We start from the raw sequence: 11,845 nt of genomic DNA on the forward strand, positions 1-11,845 counted from the left end.
TGGATACCACAAGGATTACACGAGAAATTGTAGCAGTTTGCCTTAAAGGAAATTTACTTGTACAGTTCTGTTTAATAAATATTACATAAAAGCCTAAGATTTTAAATATAACCCTAATTTCTTAGGGCTGAACCGCAGTCAGCCAACTGTTTGGTTCTGGGTTGTAGCGAAAACAGCTAATTAGGACCATGTGAAGCAACTTAGTGAATCATTTATTCATTTATTTGCTAAAGTTCTGCATCCCGCATTAAGTTAATTTTGTCTCAAAGTTTTTGGAGTAATAAAGTTAGATTTTTCACTTAATTGTAGTTTCTTGCTGAAAAATAGGTTCATTTATTTTACTTATGACATGTATAATTGAAGATGTCAATAAACTGTCAAGTGTGGAAAAAAATCTTTTCCTAACCAGCTCATTTTGTTTTTAAAAAAACAGAGGCAAACTTCAGAAACAGCTTGACAAACTAAAGGAATCGTATGATTACATCTCCAGTAAATCCACCTTTAGTTCCAATTTCTTAAAGTAATTATTCTCCGTTTTTGTCATTCTCTTTAGTTCACCTTTTCTCTCAGGGTAGGGTGTGGACTTTACTTTTTCATTCATGGAATTGTTCAAGTGGTTGACTCACATTTCTGTTTCGACTATCAGAGTTATTTATCAAGTCATTACTACCAAGATCCTGTAGATAAGCCCAGATCATTATCCCACCACTTCCATAGGCAGTTGAGTTCCATGCCCACTTCCTCTTTTTTTTATTATAAAACTTTTTTAAAGGATATTTTGTCTTTGTATTGTGAGTACAGGAGGTATTTTCTAACATTTCTTATTGTACAACACATACATTTTGAAAAAAAAAAAAAATGACAAATTATTTCTTATTTCCTGTAACCACAAAAATAGGTTTTGGAACAAAAGAATGCTCATAAAAGAAAACGGATAAAAACATAAAAATAATAAATTTCACTCAATTTGATCCATGAACTTTGGGAATAAGACTAAATATGTGTCTCGCTAGATACAATACATATCGCGATAACTGTCTCACTAGAAACAATACGTATCGCAATACGTGTCTCGCTAGATACAATACATATCGCGATAACTGTCTCACTAAAAAACAATACGTATCGCAATACGTGTCTCGCTAGATACACTACATATCGCGATAACTGTCTCACTAGAAACAATACCTATAGCGATTCGCGTCTCACTACATACAATACGTATAGTGATATGCGTGTTACTCTCTCTAGACACAATACATATTGCAATATGCTTCTCACTAGATACAATACGGATCGCGATACCTATCTCGCAAGATACAATACGTAGCGCAATACGTGTCTCCCTAGATACACTATGTATCACAATACGCGTCTCGCTAGATACAATATGTATCGCAATATGCGTCTCGTTAGACACCATACGTATCGCGATACCTGTCTCGTTAGACACCATACGTATCGCAATACGTGTCTCGCTAGATACAATATGTATCGCGACACATCTCTCATTAGATACAATACGTATCGCGATATGTGTCTCGTTAGATACAATATGTATCGCAATACGTGTCTCGCTAGATACAATCTGTATTGCGATACCTATCTCGCTAGATACAATGCGTATTGCGATATGTGTCTCACTAGATACAGTGCGTACTGTAATTTTGAACCTTTTGCTGTGAAGTTTAGCAGAACCCTCGCTTGCTTCGTTGACAGCATTTTGACTGAAGGCGAGCTTCAATCATTCTTATCCGAGCCGCTCCGAAGCATAGCAATCCGTGTTTTTATATGATACTGGCAGCACTGTGGCACAAAGTTTCAGTTTGGTACCCATCCAAAGTAAAAATACATAGTACATGTCTCATAACGGCAAAAACCGTGAGGCTGACTGAACATTTAACACAAACTGGTTCTTGCAAGTTCTTATTGTTTTGGTCGCGATGAAGAGCTGCTCATAGTGTGCTGTGCTGCCAACAAGTGGTCGGGGCCTTAGGGTGAAAACAAAATTAAGATGTTGAAGAATGATCATAAATAATCAGATATCGTCTTGTCTGTATTTTAAATCGATACAAATATCGCCAAATTCCTTTTTCTCTACACCCCAAGTAACAAGTTCACAGTGTTATTGAAGCCTTTCTTTTATAGGATAATCTAATAGTAAACATAAGTAAAATTAAAATAAAGTATTGAATGAAAATCAAAGAAAATGTAATTGGAACCAATCAGTGTTACGTTGGATCATCTGTTCGCCCCACAAACGTTTACTTTTCAAATATAAATGTGCAATATTTAAAAAAAAATCGCCAAATTAAAGTTTCATGCAAGAATTTGGTCTTTCAAAAATGGCAGTTTTTCTGAAAGAAAAGTTTAGCATATTTCCATCACTTTTGAAAATATCTCAGTTTTATTATGTATATATTACTGGTATGAAGCCCACTGACACAACTGTATTGTGATATTGGGCTATATAAATACAACCGAATTGAAATGTAATTTGTGTTTTTGTAAATTATTAATTATTTTGAGCAAACCTAATTTAGAACAATTTTCAAAATGTATTTTTTAAAGCAATCTTTCTTATTTTAAATAAATCACATTGTACTTCCTGTTCAGGTTCATCTGAGTTGCAGCTGCAGCAGCTTCCCTATAGAAACTGTTTGAACATTTGAACGCACCGCAGCTGCGTTCAGGCTCAGTTTCTGTTTATTAAACAACAACATAAATCATTCGTCGATGTTCGTCTGAGGCTTGATTTACCTCATTTTGTGAATTTTAAATTCAAAACGGCCGTACTTTGCCTTACACTCGACGGTAAACCACCGAACCCCAGAAAGTCATCCCGGCACGAACCCTCATCTGATCCAGTGAAAGCCGAGACTGTGTTTACGCCGCAGAATAAACAACCTCCACTAAAGATTCTCATGCACTTTGAGCAGAAGTGTTTAGGGGGAAATCACTGCAGCAGATGTTTGTCCTGTAGTTCTTCAGTGTTCGTCAGTTACCAAATCTGTAAGCTGTCCCACCTAAAAACAAGAGAGAGGTCTGTAACGTGCATCGTAGAAATACTTCAATTGTGACAGACAGAATAAAGGGAATAACATCCAGGAAATCATTATTATTTATTAGTTTAATGATGGAAAAAAAAGTTCACCTCAATACTTCATAATGTCACCATGGCTAACAATGAGAGAGGTCAAACATAGTACAGTATGATGCTTTTTCTAAACTCCCACTATGACCATCTTTTTATCTGAAGTGTTTCCAGTGTTCTTTCTAAAAATCTAAAAACTTGTGTTGTTTTCTGGGACATAATTTCTGCAAAGGAGCTCTCCCACTAGCTCTAACATCCCCCAGCTAACGCTATTGATGCAACCAAAACAGCGAGCAATATCGGAGCAATCCAGTTTTAAGCTCAGACGAGGAAAACAAATGGATCTAATTGTGTACAAGTAGATTTATTAGAAAGACGCACAGTAAAGCGTATTTTCCATATCAACGGTCTCCAACCTTTTTCGGGCCACAGACCAGTTTAAATTAGACAATATTTTCACAAACCGATCCAAACGGGGCAAAAGTTGGTATTTTTAAGCTTCCAGATTCTTTAAAAAAATAAATTTTCAAATAAAATCCTACTAAAAGACACTTAGTTTAAACAAAAATCTAAAAATATCAGTAGATCTTTTTTTATAGACAGTTAAGACTCAGTTAAACAAATGTTATTGATTTGCTAAAGTTTATTCTGATTTGAAAAAAATCCATAAAAATCAATCCAGGCTCCGATGATCTTTCTTTTCAGATTTATGACTTTTAAAGTCATACATTAATGTTTTAACACATAAATTTATCAGAAAAAAAAATCATAAATATAGCCTAAGACATTTAAAGTCATAATATCACATATAAGACTTTGTTCTCGTAATTTAACAGTTATGACTTTTTTTTTCTTGTACATTTACGACTTTAAAAATGTGTTTTGCTTGTATATGGCCCTAAAATTCCGCCATACTACCTGTAGGAAAATTCTTAAATGTCCCTTCTACAAGTTTCCACAAATCAGCCATTTTTTAATTGAATCTTCATTCTCTGTAGAATGTTTAAAGTTTGTAGTGAAGATTTTCCATTTAAAATGGAGGCTAACAACCGGACGCGAGCTTCAACTACGTCTGACTTTTAAGATATGATGAATAAATAAAGAAAACTAAGATGACACAACCGTTCCAAAAACGGTATTTTGTAAACATAATATAAAAGTAATCCACTGTGACTCCAAATATATTATCTGTGTGTGAAACAGTGGAGAGGCTGTCGCTACGTATTAGCATGTAGCACATTCTGCTACGTGGGAACAACTGATAATTCTCGAGGAAAACTCCTGGTTCCTCACTGACGAATGTTGAGAACAGAATCAGGCAGTTTTTCAAAATAAAACTTCCTTCAGGATCAGAAAATGAACTAAACGGAAACTATCTGAGTTTGCGCATTTTTTTTCTCTTTTTCTATCTGCGGCCCGGTACCAAGTGACCAGGGGTTTGGGACCACTAATCTAGATCAAATACATGATCAAACAACATTTTCTGGTCCACTCCCTTTTCACGATTTGAATAAAGAAATACTTAGAAACACAATTTAAAGCTAATCTTCCTAATATTTGTCTTCCATCGTCATCAAAATGTCAAGAGAACAAGTTAAACATCCAACTTTCATTGTGTCGTGCAGAATTAGTAACTGACAAATACTTTTTACCTCAATTTATTTGTAAAATAATATTCAGGAAGTGCCTCCGCAACATTTTAACTAATACTGTGTACAACACAACACGGGTTCAGACATAAATTTATGTTACATTTGAATGTTAATGTGCTTACAGAAAACTTTACAAAGGATCTCGACAGCTATGGAGGGTTGAGGTTTATTTATTTATTTTAATTGTATTTTTGTTGTCCAGAACTTTGTGCTAAAACCTATAAAAGGTGTGATATAAATAAAGATTAGTTTTACTTAATCAAACATATTTCTACTTTTTAGTCTGTTGTTTTTTGTTTACTATATTGCAATCTTGTAAAAAAGTTTATTTACCGACTCTATTTCTATGTATTAAATTTCTCACCTGAATAAACAAAATTCACTAGTTTGAAGTTCCTAACTTTATTAATTTTGTTTTACAGAGGATTAGGCTTTTTATGACCTTCAACCTTAATACTTCATGAAAAAATGTGAATTCCTTCTGTTTTTGACCGACAGAGAACAGCACTGCCCTGTTCCGCTTGTCCTTTTTTTCCCCACATTGAATTAGAACCAGAGATTCACAGTTTTGACAGCTCCACAGACCAGAACACTGAACCCAGAAGGAGCCCGCTGAATAACACATTCCTTAAAGGTCCGATTTACTATTGGATCAGCACACGCTGCTTTAACAGTTAGTGGGTAGTGGAGTCTACTTTAAGTCAAGAATAATAACTGTAAAAGTCATGAGAAAAGTTCACTTTCTTAATGCAAAACAGTTGTTTTAAAATGTAATAATTAGCATATTTATTAGTATTTTTACATATTTATTCTTTATTCAGTAAATGTTTGAGTGTAAAAGCAAAAAGTATATTTAAAGTGAAATTTATCTTTTTTATTCATATGAAGAGTATCATTTCAGAATACAAAATGAAGGACTGTGATTGGTCCACTCGGTATAAAAAATGACAGACTTTTTGTCTCTTTTGTCAAAGATTATAATTTATATAAATGTGCCTTGATTGCATCCAGAGTTTCTGGACAGCAAAAAGTTTTAGAAACTTGAGTTAGCATGCTACATGTTCATCACTAATAGAGCAAAAAACACAAGAACGCACAATAATAATGTCAAAAACAAGAGTTTCTGTCAGATGGATGAACCAAATCCAACTCTAGGAATCCGCGCCAACACCAGTGATATACTCAGACTGAAATAAAAAAAAAAAAAAACATAAAATGACAGCTTTAGAGTTGGTGTTTTTACTGACTGAATAAGAAACTAATTTACAAGAAAGTTTCTCAAACATCTGGTGTAACCTTGTGCCATCGAGTCAAGGAGAAACACAGAGAACAGCACTTTTATTGTGGCGGGCCCCACCGCTACTTAAGTTCCGGGTTGCTGGGTAAACTTCCTGCAACCTGCTTCCTGCTGCTGTGGTGAGTGTTCAAACACCTATTGCAAACACGGTTGCATTACCTTGCTTTGAACAAGCGTTGACCAACTCATCAGTCATGGTTTTATGTAGTATGCTAGGAATCTGCTAAATACAACACTCGGCTTAAGTTTCAACAAGTAATTGAGTAATTAATCATCGACTTTAGTGTTGGTCACACCTGAAACCAAAACAGATTTAGCAATGCTCATTCCAGATTGTATAGCAAACTCCATGGTGACTGGTAATTAAGGGACAAAAAAAATAAGGTCTAAATGGACAGAAACCCAAAAACATTCACACAGCCAGTTTTAAAGGGTAACCAAACCAGGAAGTTGGAGGCTGACTCCACCCACAGCTGAAATGTGAAAACCCAGTAAGAGGGGTGGGGCTTGGGGGCTGGACTGTTATCATTACTGGAGCTGCAGATCATGATGTCAGACTTCTGAAACTTACATGGTTTCACCAATCACAAAATCCAACTGTAATTCCTCATTTCAACCTGTAGGAGGCAGCACACAGAAGATTATTGATTATATTTTGAAGAATTAAACAGTTTTATTTAAATTTGTCAAAAATGTGGCTATGACCAACAGACAGCACCTTTAAAGGCCCATTTATAGAGATCAACAGTCAAAAAAAGTTAATTTAGGGTTTGGTTACCCTTTGATGTTAAGTCAATGTACAGACGTGATCAGAGGCGGTGTGATTTGAGCGTCAGGCACAGTGTGAATATTGGCGTCAGTGCTTGTGGTGCAAAATCTAACATACATGTTCAAATATTCGAATTTGATGGAGAATGTGTCACGTCTCAACCAATCAGGAACTCTACTTTGGCTTATGACTTGAAGTCCAAAACCAACACGGAGAAGAAAAAAAAGAATGTTCGTCTCCTGAACTTTATGGTACTTTTCTTACTTGTATTGAGACAACAAACAAAAGATCTATCATCGTGGGTCACAAAAAGACAGAAGTACTGCTGAAAGCGGCCGCTAGATAGTAAGCAGTAAATGGTGAGAATACTGGACAAGTGTGATGTCACCCTTACAAAATGCCTTACCTCCTGGTCCAGGGAAACGGAGTCAATTCAGCTGCCATTCTTCCTTAATAGGGATGTCGCAATTTTAGAGCCAGACGACGGTGTTTGGTCCAAGTTGGTCTAAGCGAACGTTTCTATGGCAACTACTGGGTGAGATTGTTCTTAGTCCACATCCCTTTCACTTAAAGTGTATTTGGGAGAATCAAATGTTGGAGGTGGGGCCAGTGGGCACCACAGGCTTTAAAAGAGGCATCCGATTGGTCAGTTTATAACTTGTGATAAAGAAAAAAAAATATCATAGAAAAAATTAAATTAAATGTATCAGAACAAGAATGGTTATTCTGACTGATTTATAACTGTTTATTTCTCAATAGAAGTCAATGGGATTTTGGTTTCTGAATGAGCTCATGAACCCTGACATGGAGATTTGATTACCAATACTTTTGTAGAGCTCGTCAAAATAAACGAACCTGATCTCTCAACATCATCAGTGTCTTCCATGCAAGGACTATACTTAAGATAATGCCTCCATGTAGTGATGAAGCTGAAAACCTTGGACAGTAGCCCCTCCCAGAGTCAACAGGAGTGCCACATTTATGGACATGTGACCAGCAGCGAATTCACATCTAAATAGAGATGAAGGACAAAAACTGATAGGGCCAATCCAATTGGTGTGAACACAGCATTAGTCGATGAACTTGTTAAAAAGTGGACAAAAATATTTCAAAGTTGTCTAATTTTCCCTAACTAGGTTTTTAACACTATTCATAGATTACAGATATTCCAGACAATAATAATCCATTGGGTGTTATAAAGTTATAACATCGAAAAGTTGAGTTAAAAGAGACAACCTTTGTTGAGTGGTCTATATTTTTTAAACAGGCTTCAATCAGGAATAAATAAAAGTTCATACTTGTATATTTTTTAATGTTTTATCAAAAAATTGTTGATGCATTAGCAACATATTTTCATTGATTTATACAAAATATATTTTGCGTTCTTTCCTAACAAAAAGAAAAAGTTTGGAAGTAAATACTATAATAAATACTATTATTGATTGAAAGTCACATTATATCAGAAACCGGAAGGATTATTACATCAGAACTTTAACTGTCCGCCCAAAACATTCAAAGTGACAACTGTACATGATCTCCGTCGGGTTAAGTGTCCAGCAAATGGAAACATCACTAAAGTAGCGCTCCTCAAACAAGCCGCGCTGCATTAGAGAAGACGTCCAGTGTGTGTTTGTTTGCCGAGGATGTCCGGTGGAACTGGAATAAGTGCAGAATACGAGTCGAGATCCTCATAAAGGCACGGCTTCGTGTTTGATAAGCTTTTAAAAGGCTCTTAGCATTTATCTGAATGCTCAGCACTCACATTATCTACCAAAGGGAACTCCCCCCAATCTTACAGAAACAAAGACAGAAATAGACGCTGACATCAGAGTCCTTTTACTCTTTGGTATATTTAACTTTTTTATGTCCTTTTAAAAATGTATTTTCGTCAGTGAACGTGTTTATTGTTTTGGACGTTCTCGGCGCATCGCCATCGTTCGGAGTGTTGATGTCAGTCCACCCGTAGACGCTGGAGGACATTAATGATCAAGTAAATAAAGATTATTAGCATGACGGTTTTTATGACAACCACTTTACTGGTCCTTCATCCAATGTTTGTTCAAATAACGTTCATCTCAAATACTTGTGATACTCTCATTCTCAGTTTGGCTACTGAACATATAACAAATATTGTATATTTAATAGAGATAAAGCTGTAAAAATTAAGATTAGTAGCAGTCTTGAGCTTGAATGAGACGATTTTAGAAGAAAGCGATATTTTTATACCCGTTATATGAAAGGGAATGGGTCATGTTTAATGTTTTTACTGATATTTATCCAAATAAAAATGTTGAGATTGCTCTAATATTTAAGTAATTTAATGTAAACATATTTAAATACTACATATACATTTGAATAATGTAATTGTGTTTTATTGTGTTTTTTTTATGATTCATAGTTGCAACTTTGCTGGCTTAAAGTCTTCAACCCTGGACATGTCAACGGTGAGGCCTAAATAACACACGATCTTTGGCATATCGTAACTCTTCAACCAGTTACTCAATCAACATGAGTTACCTTATTCAGATGCAGAAAAAAATAGCTTTTCATGCTGACTTTGCACCGATCTGCAACAAATTAATAATAAATTATAATGTTGCGTAACAGTGAAAAGCTGGTTTTCGTTGATTGCATAAGCACTTCACTATTTGACAGTCTTGAAGCACAAGACAATTGTTTTCTACTTCAGAATTCGCTGGAATCACATTCAATTCGTAACCATTTAAAGAGTTACAGTAGTTGAAAACGGTCGTTGAAAGAATCTCAACACTTGGCCTACAGAGTTTCTATCAAAAAAACAAAATTTCACTCACAATCAACTAATTACGGTATTTATTCGCTAGCTAATACTTTGCTATTTTTATTTTATCTGTTCTTATACTAGAACCAAGCGTCTCACAGATAAAGATGACTTTTAAACCAGTCAATAACCCTTTGACTCTGGATTGACGCTTGTAACTCAAGTCAAGTCAGTTCACCAAGTGACCACCAGGGGGCCTCTTAAGAAAGTACCTCAGAATACACCACTTTAAAGACCCACTCCAATGAAACATCTTTTTTGTGTTTTTAACATTTTAGAGTTTTTCTCATGGTAAATTACCTAAGAATTTACAACTAAAACTGTGTTTCTGATTATTTATTAATTTAAATCACATTGGAACAGAAAACCGGATGCTAGAAAAAGCTCAGACTAATTACGCAGCTACTAAAACGAACATGATGACATGATGAGCCTTCAACATTCATTGAACGAATTGCAATTTGCTCAAAACTGGACGACTGGATTGATCAAATATTACTCGTCGTTTTTTTGGAGCTGCTAATGTTAGCTTGAAGCAATGGCAGAAAAAAATATGAATGGACTGGGACTTTAAATATAAAACGCATTACTAGTGTTCTTTTTTTGGCTAAAAATATCCACCAAGTCTACCATAAGCTACCCTATGTAGATGACTGGCAGCAAATATTGATGATGTGATCGAGTGGTAGTAACGTCCAAATTAGTATACACTGGCTTTGTCGGAATTCCTTCACTACTTACTATATAGTGCTCTGTATAGTGTGTTTACCATTTTTGTAGGGCTGTAGTAAACTACAATTCCAAAATCGAGTACCCCATAAAATTCCAAGAAGTGCTTGCAAAAAACCAGTATGCATTGATGCTAACTACATTAGTTAATATTGACCACAATGCATTGCACTTTCATAATTTTTATTAAAAAAAAGTGTTTACATTTAATTTTTTTTGGTAAATCATCTATGTTTTCATCATCAGAACACAGTAAACATTATAAAATGCTTGTATTGATTAGGTTTTTACTTCGTTAAATCAGTGACGTCATGTTAAAAAAAAAAGAAGTGAGCATGGTGTCCAAATTAGGGCTGGGTTAATAAAGTCAATTAATTGAGTTGAATTAATTTAAGCTTAATAGATCTATAATCGATACACAAAAATAGAGATTGATTTAGTCTATAAAGCTAAAGTCAGCTGGCTTGATGCTAACGTTTAATGAAATTTCCCATAGGACTGCTAATGCTAACACTCAGTCATCTTAAAAATACATGGCTGACTCAATGAACAATTGAGCTCCCTGGAAAGTGTTAAAATAATAAGTTATTTAATTTTAATTCTCAAAAGAGTTGTGTGCTTAACTGGAAAAAAAAAAATCATTGCAATTTGGCACCCCTTCCAGCAGATGGCGACCTAGGCGGCCGCCTAGGCCCAGGGCTATCCTTGTACTCACAGGCATGAATTTTCCAAGCTCTCTTAAGGAAATCTATTTAAAGTAGCCATTTGTGGTGTAAGGAGCCATTTATTTTTCCTAATTGTGTGCTTATTCTTCTTGAAAAAGGTGCACTGGTGTAGCAACCGCTGGGCCGCAAACAAGTACCGGTCCAGTACTCTAACTTGATTCTGCATGTGGTACCGTGTCCTGAGGGTTAGGGACCTGTGATTTAATGGGAACAGCTAGCACGTCTAAAAGCGACGAGTTGGGGACACCTAAAACGACAGAAAGTGACGCGGAGGGGGCCCCGAACCATACGTCTAGTTTTGACGAGTTGGGGAGTGAGAATGTGTACCTCCATTTGGAGGGCTAAATGTAGGGGTAGTGGAATTATTTGCATTATGGCTAAATATCTAAAGACTTAAATAAAATAAAAAATGGCTCCTTTAACAGTAACACTTGCTAAGGGGGGGCTTAAAGGGCCTATGGAGTTGTTCTACCCCCACCCCCCACCTCACGACAGTATTACTAAATACCTAATAATCTCACTTTATCACTTTCAAAGATATAATTAGTACATTATGGACTTCTAAGGAAACTCTGAAGTCCTGTCCCGTTTGGGAAACACCCCTCCACCACCAAAAAACACTGGCTCAGCATCAGCCTGGGGAACTTTACTCCGCTCTCATTTACGGTCCACCTTTGAAACTTCTGATAATAATCAACCGGGGCGCGCGGGGCCGTGTTGTTGCCGTTTCTCCGGAGGGCTGCGGAGGTGTTTTGCCGGCGCGCGCGGCACGATGGTGA

At 35.9% G+C, this 11,845-nt stretch overlaps 1 protein-coding gene across 1 annotated transcript in view; it reads left to right on the forward strand.

Moving 5' to 3' along the window:
• The first annotated feature begins 11,298 nt into the window (after positions 1-11,298).
• Positions 11,299-11,845, forward strand: part of LOC112160130 (dipeptidyl peptidase 4) — a 14,421-nt gene continuing 13,874 nt past the window's right edge. Inside the window, exon 1 of the mRNA XM_024294511.2 lies at positions 11,299-11,841. Coding sequence (XP_024150279.1) covers positions 11,839-11,841 — 3 coding nt within the window. The 5' untranslated portion in view covers positions 11,299-11,838. The remainder of the gene's footprint in view (positions 11,842-11,845) is intronic.

Source organism: Oryzias melastigma, linkage group LG2 (assembly GCF_002922805.2).
Source record: "Oryzias melastigma strain HK-1 linkage group LG2, ASM292280v2, whole genome shotgun sequence".
Taxonomy (NCBI): Eukaryota; Metazoa; Chordata; class Actinopteri; order Beloniformes; family Adrianichthyidae; genus Oryzias; species Oryzias melastigma.